The 21,413-nt window shown below is 49.2% G+C and overlaps 1 protein-coding gene across 14 annotated transcripts in view; it reads right to left on the reverse strand.

Moving 5' to 3' along the window:
• Positions 1–21,413, reverse strand: part of SCMH1 (Scm polycomb group protein homolog 1) — a 113,136-nt gene that overhangs the window by 66,776 nt on the left and 24,947 nt on the right. For 5 of the 14 annotated variants that reach the window (XM_065576868.1, XM_065576863.1, XM_065576864.1 and 2 more), the window contains 6 exons: positions 21,267–21,351; positions 17,860–17,928; positions 10,118–10,188; positions 8,905–9,139; positions 3,061–3,149; positions 1,613–1,856 (listed from right to left, as the gene is read on the reverse strand). In XM_065576868.1, coding sequence (XP_065432940.1) covers positions 1,613–1,856; positions 3,061–3,149; positions 8,905–9,139; positions 10,118–10,188; positions 17,860–17,928; positions 21,267–21,291 — 733 coding nt within the window. In that variant the 5' untranslated portion in view covers positions 21,292–21,351. Of the gene's footprint in view, positions 1–1,612; positions 1,857–3,060; positions 3,150–8,904; positions 9,140–10,117; positions 10,189–17,859; positions 17,929–19,938; positions 20,064–21,266; positions 21,352–21,413 lie in introns of all 14 variants that reach the window. The other 9 variants (XM_065576869.1, XM_065576866.1, XM_065576867.1 and 6 more) reach the window with 4 other exon arrangements.

Consider the following 21,413-nt stretch of genomic DNA (forward strand, 5'->3'; position numbering starts at 1 on the left):
TCAAGAGCTGGGCAGCTGGAGCACTGGTTGTAAAGAGTGTAAGATGACAGCGTAGGGAGAGGCAGCAGGCAAAACACAAACAAACAGCAGGGAGTGGGGGAGGCTGGGAGCACAACGGTTAACTATACTGGAGGCAGAGATCCAAGATAACCAAAGAGTGCCTTTCAGCTTCCATCAGCCGGATGCATCTTCCTAATCCAAGGGGAGCTCACATCTGGGTTTATTCATAGGCAAAGTGGAGGAGATCTCCGCTCATCAGTCTCCGGGAGGACCGCCTAGCTGTGCGGCACTAAGAACAGGGAAGGCTTCCATCAAAGCCAGATCCTTGGCTTCAAAGGCCACAGATGATGCGGAGGGTGGAGCTAAAGGAACAACCTACTGATTTAGCTGCTGCCTTGCACTGAAGGTTTATGCTTTGTACTCCCCTGCTGAACCTGCCAGCCAGCACGTTACTGCCAAATGGCCACGGCTGGGAAAGTGGCAGCCCTTATGTCCTTTAGGGCAGTTCCAGCTACAGGGAGGCAACAGGTGTTAGAGCACCTCAACAGCCCCCATGTAGCATCCAGACACTGGGGCACCCTCAAGGCCAGAGGGTCACAGCCACCAACCCACAGCAGACAAGGCTGCTGGGGGCGGGGAGGAGAAGCAGACACAGCTTCTCATCTCAGCACGACCTGCCTTTTCCAGGTCCCCAGTGGAGAGCACAACCTAAGGGAAAGCAAAACAACTCTACCAAAAGCATGAACAGCAGCCACTGTACTACTGCCCCAGGATGGGCCTCTCCCTTGCCTCCTCACCCTTCCTGTAGGGAGCAGAGTCCTTTCAGTTAGGACGGTCCTGGCTCCCCAGCTCCCTGACCCCATGTGACTCTAATCCCCCTGCTATATTCCCAGCAGTCCCAGGACTACCAGTTTGGATGGAAGGCACCGGGACCCTGTGTTTTCTGAAGAGGCAGGACAGGTTCTGAGGGATCTTGAGAGGGGTGAAGAGCTGAGTAATCTCACTGAGCATCACAACCTAATTTTGGGGGGAGGGATAGCTCAGTGGTTTGAGCATTGGCCTGCTAAACCCAGGGTTGTGAGTTCAATCCTTGAGGGGGCCACTTGGGGATCTGGGGCAAAATAAGTACTTGGTCCTGCTAGTGAAGGCAGGGGGCTGGACTCGATGACCTTTCAAGGTCCCTTCCAGTTCTAGGAGATGGGGTATCTTCCATTAATTTATTTTTATTTTATTTTATTTAACCTGGTCCTTCCCTCCTTAGGAATAGCTGGGACTTACAAACCTGCTTTCAGAGTCTCTCCAGCCTCCACTATATTGTTACTGTTAATAGTGATTACTAAATCTCCTGCTCAGGGAAAAACGCAAAACTCCTCTGCACCTTCCATCAAGAATTTCAAACCAGCCCCAGGAGCTGAGCAAATATCATCTCCCATATTGTGGGGAAACCGAGGCACGGGGGGCGGGGGGCAGGGATTTACTCAAGGACACACAACAGGTCTGTAGCAGAGCCAGGAACAGAACACAGGACTCATAGTTGCCAGTCCCTGTCTGCTTTGTTGTGCTTTGCAGGGGCTGAGCAGACAAGGAAGCTGAGATGGGATGTGGCCCTTACCTTTTGTCCCAGGGGGCTGCAGGTTGTCTCCTGTCAGTGAGCACCAGCCGACAGGAAAGATGTCCCTGGAGTCGTAGCGGCACCAGTAATCGAACGCACCTCTCCAGCCATCGAACGTCACGAGGACCTCGGAGCCTCTCACCTCCCCAATGGTGGCCGGGCAGATGAAGTGTGGGTTCTTCCTGTCCACTGCCTCCAGCTTCATGCCCGTCTTGAAGAAGTTTTGGGATGGAGATGGTGGCTCCTACAGGGGAGGGTTCAGAAAGGTGATTACAAAAGAGGTAGTGTGTGTCGGTGTCTCCTGGGCTTGGATTAATCCCTTCCCTACATCATCACAAGAGCAGGGCTAGATGGAGCCAGAACCAATTCAGCTCCATGTCAGAGGGTAAAGAAAGTGGCTCCAGTTTATACCAGGACTGGTTTAAAATGTGCACCTCTAGGCAAGGCCTCTAGTTATGGCACCCTGTGCCTGCTGCACTCAGGACCAGACAACCGAGTGACAGAATGCAGCTACCCTGTGACAGCTCCTCAGTGGCACACTGATGCGAGAAAGTGTCACAGGCAGCCCCGCTTTCAGAGTTCCCAGTAAATCCACTTCAGGCTCTCTTGCTTAAACACCATCCTTCCTTGGAGCAGCTTTACTCCCAAACACAGTTCTCTGAATCCCCACAAAATCCCAACCATAGTACAATTCCCACACCCAGTGTCTATAGCCCTTAAAACCCCACTTTTCCCAGTGGGCACCGTCTACCTCTCTGCTTTCACACTGCACACTGGTATCTTCGGTCACACCTAAGCTCCTGTTCAGCCCTCTTCTGTCCCTCCGCCAGCACAGCCACCCCAGGCCTTCCCACTGGAGTGTAACCCTGCTCTTCCCCGGGCAAACCCCCCCAGCCTCTCTGCTGGGAGCATCCCTCACTGCCCGGCCCTCTCAAGGCTCCTCTGGGCCCACCTCTCTCTCACAGAGACATCAGTGGGTAAGTCCTCCACTGCTCTCCCGCCTTTGGCCCTCTCCGGCTTCAAATCATAGGCACCTCCCACTGCCTTCAGCTCTCTGGTTCGGGCATGCCAGCTAGCAAACCTCTCTTGCTGCTCTCCTTGTCTTCAGCCTTCTCCCAGGGACAACTTTCTGCTTCCTTCTGGAACCTTCCACGGTCCCCTGGTAGCTCTCACCCGCCCCTGACTCCCACTCAGGCAGCTCTGATTCACCAGGTCTCACTGGGACTCTTCTTCATTGGCCAAACTGGAGCACCACCTCACAGGGTCCCAGAGCTCGGGTTCCAGCCCCAGCCAGAATGTCTAAACCACAATTAAACAGCCCCTTAGCCCGAGCCCCGTGAGCCAGTCAGCTGGCACGGGCCAACCGCAGGCGTCTAACTGCACTACACACCAGAGAGCTGGCCTGGGTGTCCTGTGCCAAGGGGAGCCCTTTGCACGCAATACGATACCTTGTGAAAAATCCGGAGAGGAGCCATCTCTGCTCCATTCAGAGTTTTCAGGAGGAACATGGGCCAAGAGGAGGCATTCAGCCGAAAACCTGCAGAACAGATGCAGAGATGGAGACTATTAAATATCGGTGGGGCCCATTGGGTGAGGCAGAACCCAGGTTGCTCTGATGAACACCTTGCATATCACACCCTCTCCACACTATTCATCCAGTCTCAGCCTTCATGCACTTTAAGATCCCCCAGCATTTTCCTCTGAAAACGGGAGAGCTAGGAATGGCCCTTTACGCAAACTGGATTATGTCAGCCGCGGGTCCCCACTTGGAAACAATCAGACGTGGCTGTGATTTTGTTCATTGTAATAAAAGCCCCCGCCCTGGCCCTGCTCACAAAGCACTTTGCATGGAATTAGTGTTTGCATATGGCAGTCAACTGGGCGCAGAGAAGACACCAATGGGCAAGGACAGGGTCAGGCCCATGACGTTATCCCTGGTGCATACATACATCCTATGGAGGCCAGCAGCTTCCTTGCTGACCTTTCACCCACACAGAGGTGAGTCGCAAGCAGCTAAGATACAGACATAGGTAGGAGCTGGGCTGGGCAAGATGGTGACAGCAATTGGTACCAATACCATGCTGGGCACCTGGGTATCAGGAATGCCCATGGAAGTACCAGGAAGGGGCTTCTGGGGAGCAGAGGGGTATGTTGAGGAGAAAGAGGGTTTCCATGTGTTACTGATGAGCATAGGCGCCGACTCTGTGGGTGCTCCGGGGCTGGGTAAAAATCGTCAGGCCCCTATCAGCATTCCCCCCTCCCCCCAGCATCTTCTGCCCGCCGGCAGGCCCTGCCGATCAGCGCCTTCCCTTCCCTCCCCGCGCCTCCCGCCCGGTCGCGATCAGCTGTTTTGTGGCATGCAGGAGGCTCAGGGGGAAGGGGGAGGTTGGAGGAGCGAGAACGCAGCGCACTCGGGGGAGGGGGCAGAACGGGGTGGGAAGAGGCAGGGTGGGGGTGGGAAAAGGTGGAGTGGGGTGGGGCCTGGGGCAAAGCCGGGGGTCGAGCACCCCCCCCAGCACATTGAAAGTCAGCGCCTGTACTGATGAGTTCCTCATTACAGGAGTCTGTACCTGAGAAGCTAAACTATTGGCAAGTATGAAAATGCATCATGTCTGAACAGCAATGCCAGCAGCCAATGCTTCCCACCACACACGTGCCAGCACCACAAGGGGGAAAGGAAGGGGAACTACGAGGCTTGTTCTTTTTAATGGTTGACATTATTGATCCCAGAAAGGCCAGACTCTCAGTCCTATTTGGGAGAGTACAGAAAAAAAGACAAAAAGGAATAAAAGAACAAAGGAGAAGAGAGACAATGGAGGTTACAGAAATTGTGCTAGGATATGGTGTGAAGGAGCACCCCTCTGCTAGCCCATTACCTTGGGCATTGCGCCAATGCAAAGTGGGAAGCCCCGGGGGGGGGGGGGGGGGGGGGAAGCTGGCAGCCACAGGAAGTGCAGACCCTGAAAGCATGCTCACAAGAGGAGTCCAGTGTCAGTGCCTTGGCTTGACAGCTTGGCACCTCAGCGCCAAAGGGTCAATTTCTGATGCTTAGCAAGGGGATGCCCTTTACATCTTACAGCATTTCAGAGTTAACCCTGGAGCTGGATTTCCACTGACAGTTCCCTGGGAACTGCAGCGGTGATGACCACAGGAGGAAGTTTTGCCATCGTAGACAGGGCCTGAGTGCCAGAGATGTCCCAATGAGCTAAGTCAAAGCTGGTGTTTTATCTACGCCGGGTTCTCAAACTTCATTGCATCGTGACCCCCCGTCTAACCAAAAAAATTACTACACAGCCCCAGGAGACCAAAGCCTGAGCCCACCCGAGCCCTGCCACCCACTGGGGGAAAGGGGGGACAAAGCCAAGCCCAAGCCCTGCCTCCCCAGGTCGAAGTCCTTGCTCTTTGGCCCCCGGCAGTGGGACTCGGGCTTTGGGCCCCAGCAAGTCTAATGTTACCCCTGACGACCCCATTAAAATGGGATCACGATCCACTTTGGGGTCCCGACCCAGAGTTTGAAAACCGCTGATCTACGCAGTTCTGTCGTGGAACCCGGGAAACAGGGCATGAAAACCAGCTGGTCAGGTAAGCTTGGGAAAGGGGAAAACCTCCCCCCAGCCTCAAGTTCACCAGCAAGCAGCCGCTTCTATTCATGCTACCAAGAAACAACAGCTGAACAATGGAGCTTCAGTAGGCATGAAAGACACCAAGTGAGAGACCTGGCATTTAGTGCCACATACATATACCAGGCTTTGGTGCTCTGTGAAGAGGGAGCAGAGGGCCAGCAGCTTAGGAGTATGGTTTGTTACCTGTACTTGGGCTATGAGAGATCAGCAGATAAGGGGGTGACTATCTGCCACCTCTTGTCCCCAACCCTGCCTCTACGACAGATCACAAGGGTAACCAGGTCAGTGACACGGACTGTCCCATCAGGACCCAGCATGATAGATGCTCCATATCCAATTCAAACTACCTACCACCTACAGAGCCACATGAGATGAGCTGGAAGTCTGTAACATGATTACTCTTATTGCCCTCTGGTGGCAGACCGAGGAATAGCACAAACACCTCTGTCGCCAGGCTCAAAACAGACCCTTGGGCTTTATATGCAAAATATGCATGTGGGCATGTCCAGGTAACTGCACATGCACAAGATACAGCTGCCCCTATTGAGTGGCATCTTATCTCGGGCTGCCTACTGTGGGTAGGCAACAGCAGATTTTATGGGCACAATGCTGGTACTTCATTTATTAAAAATGAGGCTCAATCAAACGTTGACAGACATAGCAGATCTGACTCGCCTGTTAGTGGGAGAGGTACAATGCATCAGAAATGATCAGCTTGCTCGTAGCAGGAAGATCCATAGAGGCCAGACTCCAGTTTCTTATGTAGCATTTGGAGGAAGTGAACTGCCTCTCAACCTCACCCTCTGAGTCCCCATCTCTGCAGGCAGGTCTTAGCTGCTATGACCCATTGGAAATGACAAGGCAACAAGACTCATGGGATCCAGCCAGTAAGCCAGACCTGGGCCTCTACACTGTATGCTCCAAAGCTCCAGTTTGGGACCACTTCAACAGCCAAATGAACCTTATTTCTCACAGACTAGGCTCTCCAAAGCTGGTTCATTCTGACAGAGATGTGCAGGAAGTAACTCCATACAGGGTTTTTGCCTCAGCTGAGTGAAGTGAGTGGCTATGATCAAAGACTGAGATTTCTCATGCCAGTGTCTTCTGCACTGAACTGGGTTAGGGACTCATAGGGCCAGATCCTCAGCAGACACACATCAGTGTGGTCTGGGGAACCCACAATCACGGCGCCCTGTGCTGGCAGTGATCTAGGACTCTCATACCCACATGTGGTAAGGTGTGTGGCTTCCATCCCACACCACTCCCTTCCCTGCCAAGATCCCTCTTCTTGTGCTCCCCATTCCCAAGTCACGGCTAGCTGGCAGCCTACACAGTATGTCCACCTGACCCTCCAGAGGGCACTTTAGGGGAAATGGTCTCCACTGCACAGTCTCATATGCAAGTCCTTCATCTTCCACCACCTTTCAGCCTGGTACACTTCTACAGGGACGTGCTAACTGGATGGGTTCTTTATAGGAACATCTCATGGGGACCTGGCAGCTGCCATTCATGTGAATTGGGACAGAGTCAGCATCAGTTTGGCTCACTGGAGACCCATTTGGCCACCGCTAAGGAGTGAAGCGGTGTTTAACTGAGAGATAAGAAAGGGCCATTTATAGAACTGTAGCCAAATAAAGTTTAAAAAAAACAACGATGAAATGCTGTGTCTGTCCCTTTCATTCACGGCAGGGCTGAGAGTTATTTGAAGCAGATGTATTTTTTTCCTTTCAATGGCCTCAGTTAGTCTGCTGCCCAGCAGGGAGCCCTAATTAAGAGGAGTGGAATGATTTAAACCCATCCAGCTGGTGCTCCAGCCAGCGTCTACACTTGACACCCGATTCTCTGCTCTGGCCCTTAGTACATGGGCACAGGTGTGCCTGGATGGCCGGAAAGTAGATGGAAAGTGCTGTGGGTTGAGGAGCAATGACTGAGCTGGACTCTCAAACCTCTCCTTGGTTATTCTCTACATTACACTTGACAGGGTCCAATACGGCGCCCTCCATCCTACGGCTCATGACCATGCTCTGAACACATGGAAGTGGGGCCTGGTCTACACTAGGGGGTGGGAATCGATCGAAGTTACGCGACTGCAGCTATGTGACTTCAGTGGTGTCTTCACTGCGGTAAGTTGACAGCTGACGCTCCCCCGTCGACTCTGCCTGCGCCTCTTGCCCTGCTGGAGTACCGGAGTCGATGGGAGAGCGCTCAGCGGTCGATGTATCGCGTATTGACCCCTGCTGGATCGATCACTGCCCACTGATCCAGCGGGTAATGTAGACAAGCCCTGAGAGAGAAGGGCTGATGGCGTGAAAAGAATATATTGTGTTTCACAGATTTTTAATAGTAGGTAACTTGCAAGTTAGATTGGCCACCACTCGCACCAATGTTCCCTCTAATTTTTTCCATCCAGGTGTGGAATACATTTTGTTATGTGCACCAAGGTATGTGCGGATGTGCGCCACCAGTAGAAACAAAAAAACTAGATATATTTTAAAAGTTACCATAGGGATAATTAATTACTCCAGCCAGGACAAGTTAAGGCATTTTAGAACTCACTACTCACTGAATTAAACTTAAGTGCAAGAGAGAAATAAAAATTATGAAATGCATTGACCAGTCAAAACACTAAAATAACACACTTTGAAAGAATAAAATTACAGAGAATATATGTGCATTGCAGGAAGAACCAAGAAGTAACAACAACATTAATGCAAGTATGTGTTGGGAGGTGAGTGAGACACACAGTGTGAGAGTGTGTGTTTGTGTGCATTGTCACTTTAAGACATTCATGGAAAGCTCTCCTGCTCTGTCCTGAGCCCTGTTGTCTCCCCACCCAGAGATGGGGTACTGGGGGGGGGGGGGGGGGGGAAAGAGACTGTGTGAGGTGGTTGCTGGGGAAATCTCAGAAACAGTGCACTGTCTCTTTAAGAAAGGCACTCAACCACTCACCATTCAGACCTCAGAGTCTGTCCAGGCTGCCCTGCTCTGTGGAGATGGGGTACAGGGGCAGGGGGACACCCTGACATTAGCACGCTCCTCCCCTCCACCCCTGCTCTGCACAGCCAGCAGGAGAGTCCCGGGGGGAGTGGCACCGGAACACATGCTGCCAGCTGTTCATGCTCTCTAATCAGCTGGGTAGCATTTGAATCTCTCCTGCGCAGCCGCCCAAGCGCGCAGCTTACAGGTAACACAGGTGGTGGGCCAAAGTCACAAGCAGTGGCCCATGGTCAGGCCAGCCTAGAGCTGTGTGGTGGGACTGAGGGTATGTCTGCACAGTAGATTCACTCGCGTGGTCTGCACATGGGGCTAAGCCCAGGTGTGAGCAGCCACACTGCAAAGCCACACAAGAGTCAGTGAGTCCACACTGGTACTCCACTCACCTGTGGGAGGTGCTAGGACTTCTGGTCATATCCCATGGTTCTTAGCACCTCAGTAAGCTGAGCCACTCTGATTCCCAGTGCATTGTGGGAGAACCTGTTTGTTTTGTGCGTGGAGGGAAGTCAGGTTAGTGACAGCCCCTTGGTAAGTATACATAGTGAAACAAGCCCTGGTAGGCGAGTACAGTTCATGCCTTCCTGTACTGAGCAGGGAAAGCAAAAAAGGTACTAGGTATCCCCCCACAGCTTGTGGCTGTTTTCTATTGGTCGGATGACAGGATTTCAGGCTCACCTAGAGGCGGCTGCAGCATCCCTCCATTCTTCTCGCAGTTCCCTATGGGCTGGATTTCAGCAGAGTCCACCAGCCGCCAGAAGTCATTCTTGTTGTCACTGCCATCGAGACGCAGGCGCAGCCGTGCACCTGTCAGACCCACCACAGTGGCGATGCAGGTGGAGGTGGTGTTTCTGGGGTCCTGGGCTTCTAGTTTCATGCTGATCTTGAATTCATTGCTGGGTGGAGTGTACGACTGCAGAGAACAAGAGCCAGGACTTCACATATGCCCCATTTCCTTCCCAGAATCCCAGCCCCAAGACCCACTGCTCCTGGCAGCTGAGGATGGACAGTGCCCTCCTTGCCAATGCTGAAACAGGTGCCACAGAGAGCAGCAAGGAGAGCTCAGTGAACGAAGGCCCTGGCACCCAGCCACCCACAATCTATCGCCTTTCGCCACAAGTTTCACCTTGAGCCAGCTCCTTTTCTGGGGCCTTGCCCCATCTGAGACACCCACCAGCATAACACACAAGGGGCTATTTAACAGCCCCAAACACACACAGACTGTCTTTTGCTTTTGAAACACAATAAAACAAATACATTTGGAGTGGGTAAGTGAGGCGCTCCAAGCACTAGCCTGCACCAGCTGTAGCACAGGCTTATCTTGGAACTCCACAGACAGTTTGGCTGACGCATCTTGACCCACCCCCTCCTGCTAGCTCTGTCCTGGGCCCTCACATCAACTTGACTGATGATTTTGGCAGCCCGCAAGCCAGGCAACATAGCCAGATACTGGATACTACAGCCCAGGAGACAGTGAAACAGCTTACCAAGATCCAGGGAATTTTGCAGAAGGGAAGCTGTTCAAGAAACTCCCTTTACTGGCATGCATCCCGTGAAATCTAAATCATAACTACACTAAGCAATGATCCAGCTTATATATACTTCCCTCCAGCACCTGAGCTCAGCAGAGACACAGAGCTTTGATGTTTCCACCCATCCATATCTGAGAGTTAAGTCCCCTGGGTTATTCTATACATTTATACAAGCCATGAACATCATCTCTTTTATCTTTGCTTAACCACGCAGTCCTGCCAAGGGTCTGCTTTCCCTGCTGCTCCTCCCTCTTGGATTAAAGGGCCAGAGCCTATTCGAAGGCTTGTCCTGAATTGGAGCTCTAGGATCACAAACAGACCCTCGCCCCCTGCACCTGAGACGCCACCCAACAAATTACCTGCTTGAAGCAATGGGCAGGAGCTGGGATGGCACATGTTTCTTTCAGGTATTTATCCCAGGTGAAGTGACCTGCAAAGAGGGGGGGAAAGGGGATTAAAATGGGACCCTAGAAAACAGCAAAAAGCTCAGGAAAACAGCAACCCAGGGCTCCTTACACCATTATTGCCAGATCTCTACCCAAGAGACGAGAAGAACTGGCTTGAATTGGCCTGTCCTCTGCACCGCGTGGACTTCCTGTCCACTACCTGTCCAGGAAGTCCTGTATTTCCAGGCTGGAGGGGGGAGGTGTTAGCACTGTGCTGGGTACAAGCTGCTTTTCTCCCTGATCTCACAAACCCATAGGCTGCATGATGCTGTAAGCTGCCAGAGGAGAAAGCAGAGTTTCCTAGCGAATTGCTCCTTCAGGCCATACATTAAACGCACTGCTCAATCTTGGAACTAAGAACAAGTCACTGAAGGATGAGCTCTCAATCACCCCTGTCATAAGCAGATAGTTAAGGGTTAATGCCTCTTTTACCTGTAAAGGGTTAAGAGTTCACCTAGCCTAGCTGACACCTGACCAGAGGAACCAATGGGAGGACAAGCTGGTTCAAAGGGAAGGAGGGAAGTTCCCTTTGTCTAAGTGAGAGTTTCACTTTTGACCGGAGCGGGAAAGCTCCAGAATTCAGCCCCTTATCAAGTAGTGAGTATTAGTGAAGGGAATAAATAAGTTTATGTTTATTTCTTTGCAACTTGTCTTGTGCAATTAGAGGAATAATCAAATTGGGTGTTTGGGTATTTTTTTGTGTAAGTTTTTGCCCAGGGGAACATCCTCTGTGTTTGGAATCGGTTGTCTGTGAGAGTAGCTGGTATGCTAATCTCTCCCAGAGGGTTTTCTTTTACCTTTCTTTTCTTTAATTAAAAGTTTTTTTTAATAACCTGATTGATTTGTCCTTGTTTTTAGATCCAAGGGGTTGGATCTGGATCCACTAGGAGTTGGTGGGAGAAAGGATGGGAGATGGTTAATTTCTCCTTGTTTTAAGATCCAAGGGGTTTGGATCTGTGTTTACCAGGAAATTGGTGAAGTCTCTCAAGGCTACCCAGAGAAGGGAATTAGTGCTTGGGAGTGGTGGCAGCCAGACAAGATCTAAGCTGTTAATTGAGCTTAGAGCTTCTCATGCAGGTCCCCCACATCTGTACCCTAAAGTTCAGAGTGGGGAAGGAACCCTGACACCCTCTTAGCCGGGGCTCTTTTTCCTCTTAAAAAACCAAACAGATCTGGGCAGGAATCATACAGTTTCTAGTAGCTGATTAGTGGACTGGTCAGCAATAAATCACCTGTCCTGGACCGTTAGTTCGTAGCTTAGGGTCTGTCTACACTGCAATTAAAAACCTGCGGCTGGCCCATGCCAGCTGACTCAGGCTCACGGAGCTGGGGCTAAGGGGCTGTTTAACTGCACTGCTGATGTTCGGGCTGGAGCTGGAGCCCAGGGTCTCAGACCCTGCACAGTAGGACTGCGGCTCGAATGTCTATACGGCAGTTAAACAGCCCCTTAGCCAGAGCCACGCGAGCCCAAGTCAGCTGGCAAGGGCCAGCCGTGAGAGTCTAAGGGTAGGTCTACACTGCCCACGTTACAGCACAGACGTGACGTGGGCAGTGTAACCACGCTTTAGCGCCAGGGGAGAGCTCTCCTGGTGATAAAAAAACCACCCCCCGAATGAGGGGTGAGAGCTTTATCGCCAGGAGTGCAGCTCCCAGCGATAACGCACTGGCTTTACTGGCGCTTTTATGCACTAAAACGGTTGTCGCTCAGGGGGGTGTTTTTTCGCATACCTGAATGACTAAAGTTTTAGCCCTGAAAGTGGCAGTGCAGACACAGTGAGTGCAGACACTAAGTGAGTGTCTAATTGCAGCCCAGACATACCCTCCAGGCAGGGATTTACAGAGGAGATCCTATTCAATGCAAAGGCTCCTTCAGCTGGAAACCACCACTAGGGGAAGGGCTGAGCACGTTATCACTGTCTGCACTACTCTGCAAAGCTATATGCAGGGCCAGGGAAAGTGTTACGCTTCCCTAGAAGACTTCTTATTAAATGAGGAATTTACTGAAGTGGCCCAAGCAGATCAAGACTCCTGCCACTTAGACTGAGCAGATGAGAAAAGATCTTTTACAGGAACCTGCATGACATTAGCTTCTATTCATCCAAACAGCACCCATGAGACCTCTATTTTCAAATCATCACAAGAGCACCAGTGGCAGAACAATTAGAGAGTCAGTTACAGTTCCCATTATGAATATCAGGTTTTTAATCAGCTTATTATTTGATATAAAAGCTTTATTAAGGAGAAAATATAAGGTGGTGTGGTTAAGCACTCAAAGGTCTGAAAATGCAAAAGTTAATGTTATACACACAACCTTCACTCTGCCCCATATGTATATGCAGGAAGAACAATGACAGAATCTGTAAGGACATGATCACTTACTATCTCTCAAATAATACATTAGAAACACCATTCGTCTATAATCTTACCTGCACCCTAGTAGAGCACACGTTTTTTCATTCTTTTACACTGTACTTAAACTTGTTTCAGTGCTATAATGGCCCACTATATTGCTGTTGACAGATTGTTAATGTAAGTGCTCCTCTCTCTAAGATATGTATTTTAAGCGGTTAGTCAGCACCCATTGTCTCTTCAAACAGCATGGCCTCCCATAGCTGCAATCCAGAGGATGAAAGGCTTAACTGCAAAGCAAACTGAGGCTGGTTTACACACAAAAGTTGTCCCAGTTTAACTAAAGCTGTGATTTTAAACTGGTTTAGTTAAACAAGTGCAACTTGTGAGTGGACATTCTTACATGTCTTACAAACTAAATCAGTATAAGCCAGGTTTAAACCAACCTGCACAGACTCTACGTGCCTAAATCACTTTTGAAAAGGGGGCTGAGGTGCTTTTAAGATTTTTACCCAAAAAAGCTTTTCTTTTTTAAACTATGGGAGAAGTGGGTTTATTTTCCTTCTCTCTCCTCTTATGCAACATCAGTCAAAGCCTTTTTGCTCGAACTTTCTAAATCAATCCACCTTTTGGCAGAGACCAGACCTAGAAGATTCCAGACTGAACAGTGGATTTTTAAGAAAGCTGTGTGCCACTGAAAACAGAGTGTTAGGATGGAAACTTATGTAAGCTTAAACTCTAGTGTTGTTTGCTGCCATCGCACTATAATGTGAGCAGACATACAGCAGTGAAACAGAGACTCACAGTTCTCAAGGGCTTTTTTAGTAACAATTTATTTTTAAAGAATTGAAGCAAAAAAGGGGGGATAGAGGATTTCTCTGTTTAATGAAAACTGACTTTAAAAAAAAAAAGAAGAACAAATGCGGCACACGTAGGGCCCCACAATCTTGTATTGGTAATTCCTTTATATACATATGCACACATTTAATTACAGGACATTTCTTTTTTTAAAAAATCACTCCCTCAGACAATGAATGGCGCAGATAACTTACAATGAACTTTGGATGACTTACACTTGTGCATGCTACACAAATGCAATGTATTAGTAGCAGAAGTGATAAAAATTCCTAGCCCTTTGTATAATGCTTTTCATCCATAGATCTCAAAGTGCTTTACAAAGGTGGGCAAATATCATTACCCCATTTTACAGATTCCAAGTGGACTGACACAAGAGTTTTGTCAAGGAAGGGAAAGCAGTCAGTGATGCAGAACAGGGCAGGATACATCCAAAACTTTTTTTGGCCAGGGAGTAGAGTACATATCCGGAGCTCTGCACTAGGAAACAGAGCAAACAATTTAATACAGCTATATTAGGCTTGGTCATCTTAACCTTGGCTTCTCAGGTCCCTCCCCAAATTGATCCAAACATGATTATTAACTTGCACATTCAATTCCAACTCTATCTGCACTGGAGCCTAGCACCCCTGGTGCACACTCTACAGAGAGCACAGGAGCCAGATGCCAAACCCCCTTCTGATGACATCTTAAAGGAATGGTACATTCGTAGGTTAGAATACCAGACGGGACCTCTGTGATCAGCTACTCCAACCTCCCGTATAACACGGGCCAAATATTCTGTTTTCAGTATTCTGTTACTATTCGTACGTTTTGCTAGCTTTAAATAAATCAGATACGACAGTGGGCTATGGATCATTCTGCCTCTAGGGCCCAGGTTGGTAGCAACTGAACATTGCTGAATGGCTGTTCAGTGGCTTATACAAAATGAGTTGGTGGCTATAGTCCAGTTCTTAGTGAGCTCTTCACTTCACATCAACTAGCATCTCAACTGGAGCTAATTGGGCCCCTTGCAGGCTGACTCAGCAGAGGTGCCGAGGACTGAATGGACCATGAAGACCGAACTCTCTCTCTCTCACCCCTAAAAGCAGAAAGCAGTGAAGCATGTGGATGGAGCAGAGAGAGAAAAGCTTGCCTTGCTGATGCCTGCTCTATGGGAAAAGAGGTTGGTCTCTAGCACTGGCTGGCATCTTTCCCTAGCACTAAAGTCACTTCTCGTCAGACACTGCCCCCCCCCCCCCCTTGGCCAATATACAGGCAGCACCACTCTTACATGAACCCGAATGATCACACATTCAAATAGCCGTTATTCAGCAGAGTCAAATAAACCAGTACGCTTACAAAATAACAAACCCAGGGAATTATGTGAGGAACATGCCAGAATACAGAGTTACAACTGGGACTTAAACACACAAGAGCCAAGAAGTTCAAAGCCACACCACCCCCAGTAACTTGGCCAGCATGCGCATATTGATTAAAAGCCCAATTCTGTCACTCTTTTTTGCTCTAGGCAGTGCCTTGCTCCATGAGTATCCTCAATGAAGGGATTAATCAGTGAGAGTAAAAGTGGCAGAATTGGGCCCTAGCCCACTTTAAAAACCACGTACTAGAGAAAAACACTCCGTGTGCACAAGGGGTCAAGCTACGGGACTTGTGACCAACGTAAGTCTTAACTCCCTGACTTGCATTGGTTTAAATTCACAACCATATGTTGTACTTAATGCAATTCTTTTGCCTGGAATTTGAATGAAGCTGGAGTTTTTATGTGTTTAAATGAAATCTGTTTTGGGCTCCATTAGCATTTCAATCCTCAAGGGTCATCACTCCTATTGAACATGATGCATGTGCATTTCGTGTCACATCTGTGCAAGGAGAATTTGCCCTACCCAGATCAAGGCATCCTATTAAAGTCTGCAGCCCATACGTGAGCCTGCTAAATAGTGTCAGGGCAGCACACGAAAGCAGGACAGTCCATCCAGATTCAGTATAGGAAAATGACAATGCAAGTGTCTTCTCTGCTTGCAATTCCAATCACATTAGTGGCTTTCCAAAATGCAAGACTTCACCCTCCCAAGCAGCCAGGCTCTCATTGATGACAGCAGAATTCCTGCAGCTCCTACTTTACTGTAATTTCCAAGGGTTCTCGCTAACACAGAGCTGTTAATCTAGGTTTCACATTCACCACAAGTACCAGTGAAACTCATAGTGCACTCCACCTTCTTGCCCTGCCACACACAGAATAAGAACTCACTCAGGATTAATGGGTTTAGAACAGTATGTGCTGCCACTCCCTTGTCCTAAGAGGTGCCTTGGTCCAGTTTTAACTCTGCCAGGAAACATTTTCACATTGTGTTTAGGACCCAGTGTCACAGATCCAGGAGTCTGGTGCTCTCACGCGGCTCTGGAACAGTCCCTGGGAGGAACACCTTCAATGTGTTAACCCCCTTAGGGTCATACTCTCACTGGGGTAAGTCCCTTGGCTTTACTGCCTCCTGGGACCAAGACTTGGAGCCTTCAGCATCCCTGCTTCACACCATAAGCTCCCCTCAGCAAGTCCACCTGAATTGGGCACGTGGGAAGACTTACCCACCCAAAGGGAGCAATGCACCCCCAAACTCTTGACTCTGAGCCAGCGTTGTAAAAGCAGAAGCTTTACTAGATGTCTGGAACACAGCATAGAAAGTCCTTGGTTATCACAGAGAACAGAAGGTTACAGCCTGGTCTATCTGGGTCAGTTTGGAGCCCAGAGCTCTCTTACCACCCTTTTAGTCTCAGTCCAGAAGAGTGAGCCCTACTTCCAGCAGCCCACACATAATGACCCCCACAGGGGTCCTCCTCTGCCCTTTGTTCTGGTTTCCCATACAAAAATGGTCATCTTGCTCTTTGCTCTCCAGCTGGTCAAAACTGGCTGGCTTCCTGTAGCGGGTGGGCTCCCCCAATCGTTAGTTGCTAGGTACCAACTGGCTGGGCCATTGTCTGGGGCCAGCGCCCAGACAGCTACACGACAGTCACACCTGGATCTCTAGGTCTCTACAATGAGCAAACACCCTTTTCTCCCCATCTAGTTAACCACGGAGCACATAGGAGAAACTCGGGCACACATAATAGTCATACAAAATATTATGAAAAATTCCCATTTTGTCACACTTTGTCACCCAGAAAGCAGCTGTAGCTGCACTGTCACAGCCAAGTGTGGTGGAGCTTTGTGACATGCAAGTCAGCATTCGTTGTAGTGAGGGGATTCCTATTGTTACACAAGTACTTGTTCAGTTTATAGACAATTAACTGATCCTGAGCACAGTGCAGCTCTTGAGCAATTCCTCATCCTGACTGAGAGCGTGGAGACTTTCAGCATGGGCTGGAGAGCAAACCACACCACGTTATCAAATTTCAGAGAGAGGCACCATTTCAAATCAATCTTGTCCCTGAAAAAAGTACATCCCTCCCCATGCCCTCGAACGATGCAGCACCCAGCAAAACAGAGATCATGAAGGAGCCCCTACAGACCATCAGGAGGGGCCTAGGCAGGATTCTCCAAGCCATGACGGCCGCCCTATGATGGTGGATAATGCTCATGACTTCAGGCAGAGTCCTGAGACACAGATGAGAATCCCGAGTTGCCCCCTAGGATATACCTCAGGGCCCAATGACACACAGAGACCCAACACTTCCCTACAACATAGAGCCCCCAGGCACCTCAGGGAGCTGTTTTAATGGCTCTAAGAATCATAAGAACGCCCTACACAAAGGCATGCAGTGCTCTATGTTAGGAACTATTCACTCTGGGAATGCTTTGTTAATTTCTTATGGCTCAGTGGATGCGTTTAGTGGGGAATCTGTAAATTAAACCTTACTAACAAACCCAGATTATAAAGATAGGTAAAAAGTGGGGCCTTGTCATAAATTACACTGCCCCAAGCAGTCAGAACTCACCCAGACCTCTCTTCTGAAAGACAGCAGGAACTGTCAGTTTTATAAACTTAATCTGCAGATGCTCTGCACACTACCACAACCTGTCCTGCCAACGGTCTCTAAGGGAGGGAAGGAGTGAGTAACTCTCATGCTGCTAACTCCAGACCTTGTCCTCAGCTCCTAAGAGACTGCCAGCTATGCTGACTCACAAGGGGCTCCAGTCTACTGGGGTGAACGCCAACATCCTGCTGCTGGAAAAATGGGAATGTGCAGTCACAATCGCACCCACAGGACTGGGCCTGGATTAACCATTTCACATGAATGTGAAAGAAACAGTTCACCTAGAAGTAAGGAAACCCTATAGTGCCAGAGAACACATACCCTCGTGCAAACAGTCATTTCTACATACTACTGCTACGGGCAAGGCCCCTTACATGCAGTTTGCATCAGTTTTCCAGCATATGCGGTGAGTTTCGGTTCTCGGCGATTCAATGACCTCAAGGAGAGGAACAAGAGGGAGCTGAGAAGCACCTTCTTACCTTGGTACTGGGAAGGAGACTCTGATGGGCGGCCATACTTGTGCTTTCTACCATCTTTCCAGTCTATGGCTAAGATAAGAAACAAAGCATTCATGTGAATGAGGAAGCCCGCCTGATTCAGCTCTAGTCTTCAGCATGAGGTGGTCACACAGCTACACACTGGACACTGACTTGGTTTCCTCTGACTCACAGGCCCTTTGTATCTCCCAGGGAAGAACTGACCCCTGGACAAGAGGGAAGCTCCCACTGTTTGACTCGCTCTCTCCCCATCAACATCCACCGCAGAATCTACCAAGCCCCCATCTCAGTTTACATCTGCCTCATCCCACTGAGCTCAAGAGAAGGAAAATTGGGCCTCAGGTGTCTGCTGGGTCTCAGTCTCTACCAACTCTCACCTGCTAATATTCATCGTTAACGATGAGCCAAGAGGCAAGGAACAAACCCTTTCACCTTCTAGTTTTTAACATTTTAAACGAGGCTAAAGGCTGGTAGGCTTCAGGGACAGACTCTGAGAGGGGGGAAATGAAAGTGAAAGGGGGCTGCCTCCCCCTGTGCTGTTTTATGGGAGGGGGAAGCCTGGATCAGATCCCCATTTCCAAATAAAGATCAATGCAGCTATTCCCTTCCCCACCATCCACCTAGCCCCTCTTCTGGTGAGCCAGGGGCTTGGACATCAATGGGTTTCCTCCAAAGTCCTGAAGGATCACACGCAAAGTATCAGGAGTCTGAGCTCCAATATGGGGTGCTCGCTGCCCAGCTCACCAGGGCCTGAGACACTGAGTATTGCTCAACTCCTGCAGAGAGAGCCAAATTCAGCTAGATAGCATCCCACTAGCTGCTCAAGAAATGGTGCTGATGGCTCCACAGGCTGTCACTTCAAGTCCTCTTTGCTCACAAGGATGGTGGCCACAGACTGTGAAGTGGCATAAAAATGGAGGGATTCTCAAGACCCTTCCCAAAGTGTGATAACCAACAAAACAGGCAACTCCACACATGGAAGCCCGACAGACCATGCATTAATAGGCTATTAGTCCCTGTTTGGGTGAGCTGCTTATCAAACGAGGCTGCACCATGCACTGGTAGCTGACGAACACACAGCCCGGCATGCCTTATTGCCATTACAGTCTAACTCATTTATTTTACATTGCATTTTTAAAGCTATTTTAACGCTGTTTTCAGAAGTAATTTTGTGAAGCTCTATGTAATATACTCATCCACCATGAAAAGGAGTTTTTAGTGAAAGGATATGAGAAAAAGATGTAGGGAAATGGATTTAAAAGCTCTCAACAAGAAGCTGAAAGAGCCACAAACTGCTGCTGAAAGGGCAACTGGACCACCTACGGGAGAGGCCAGGTTAAAACAGCCATTTTCTCCTTCAGCTCCTCATTTTCCCCAGAGCTTCCAAAGCACCTCCCTTTGCTGTCACATACAGTCAATGTAATAGTGAGGACACCCCACATGTGACTCACTGGACTTGGTGCATAACTATGACCATCAAAAACGAGCCCAAACGGCCAATCAGAATGTGCCTTTGGGCAATCAGCGTTCCCAGGCAGACTAACAACTGATATTGCACGTGGAGGGAAATGCTCTACCACCTCTTGAGAAAAGCAAGGACGGGGCAGACAAAGCTCAGAAGACAGAGATGGAGAATACCTATGGGACACTTAATGCCCCCTCCCCCACACCATACTTCTGTTCAAACGCTCACTACTTTGGGCATTCTGGATTACTTTACTGAGTTCTCTGCAGGATAAGTCACATTTCTGCAGTTAATTTTTTTTAATGCAAAATCCTTCATAAGCAGCACACAAAACCAACAAAAGGGGAAGGAAACTCCAGGAATACAGGGGCTCCGCTGTGCAAATTACTTTAGCTAAAAAAGTTCAGTGAATGATAGAAAACCAGGTCAATAGGACAGGAACCAGTTTGTATCCAGCACATGCATTGATTCTGGAACATATGGCACTGCATTCACAACACAGAGGTCACAACGGCAACACTGCCTAGCCTCCTGCTCCACATGGCAAAAAGATGACAAGCTGTGTGAGAGGCCACACTGCTGACTAATCAACCTGCCTCTTTTATTTCCAGGCCCTCCAGCTGCCTCCCAGCATGCGCTCCCTGTTTTCCGTCATTTACTTTCACTTCATTAAAGGACAAGTGGTGCTAGAAAGAGGATAATGCTCCTGTAGGATAAACCTCTGGAGAAGCAAAGGAGACATAAAAAAAAAAATAAAGGGAAGGGGGAAGAAATCAAGCATGGAAATCTCCTGCAATAAACATGTGCATGTGGCAGATGTGAACAAAACTGCAGTGGCTGCTTCACTCTTTACTGTTCTCCCCTCCCCCATCCTCTGTAGAAAGCATGATGAGATCACTCCAGTGAAATGCACATGTATGGAACAACACTAAAGGAAATCAATATTTCTTTAAAGAACAAAAGCCACGAACTGCTAAGATGCAAACAGACTGCTTGGGTTTATCCTTCTGTTTAGGCAAACAGCACATAGGTAGCTTGCTTGTAACTGCACAGTGCTCTCTGTGCTTGCAGTTGCAAAAGCCTTGTAATGGGATGAAAGATTCAGGCAACTAGAGTTAAGTTCCTGTGATATATTTGATCTCCACAAGGTAGGCTGGTCTTCAGTTTCATGCCTCATTAGAAGGGGGAGGTTTCTAACTGCGGGCACTAGCTCAGATCATGCTGGGAGCACTAGCAGATGGTGCATGGACCAGGCTTCACAGTGGAATATCACTGCCTGACATGATGCCCCAGATGCTGCAGGGGTGCTATGAGGATAGCAAAAGCTCCCTTCAAATGGCCTTGCCACCCAAGCCAGACTAAGTGCTTCCTTAAAAAGGTCTGTGACAGTTATTATCGTGCACAAGATGGTGAAGGGACTCTGCAGCAATGGGAACTGAAGTTTTACCTATGAAGCAGATACAGTGCAGATAGCTGCAGTGTGAGCTCTCCCATGCTATTCCCCCAGTGATCTCTGCCCTGACCTGGCGGCACCCTGCAGCATCACTGGGACTGAGAGGTCTCCACAGTGAAGGCAGGGGGCTGGACTCGATGACCTTTCAAGGTCCCTTCCAGCTCTATGAGATAGGTATATCTCCATAGCAGTTCAGCTCTGTGTCTCTCGTGAGAGACTGCACTGGCATGGGGATGGACTAAATGACAACAGAGATTTTTCTTTAACTTCTACCCATCTGGACTACTGTCCAAGGGGTCCAAGTGAGACCTACTCCACTCCCTTCTCTTCGGGCTTTGCCCCAGACTGGGACACAGGTCCCAGAGCTTCCTCTCCATCTTCATACCAACTCTCTAATGATCTGCAATTGATTCATTAGTTTATACCCAATTAACCAAGGGGCCTTTGCCTAGACCGAGCATTACCACTTACCTTTCTGAGGGCCTGGCTTCCGCATTATACCGCTTGCTGCCGTCCTTAGGCTGGAACTAGCTCGGCTTTAGCTACCTGAAGATGTCTAGGGACAAAAGAAATAAACATGATAAAATTCCCAGCTCTGCATCATACAAGTGTCTGCAA

The sequence above is a fragment of the Chrysemys picta genome, chromosome 23, assembly GCF_011386835.1.
Source record: "Chrysemys picta bellii isolate R12L10 chromosome 23, ASM1138683v2, whole genome shotgun sequence".
Classification (NCBI taxonomy): domain Eukaryota; kingdom Metazoa; phylum Chordata; order Testudines; family Emydidae; genus Chrysemys; species Chrysemys picta.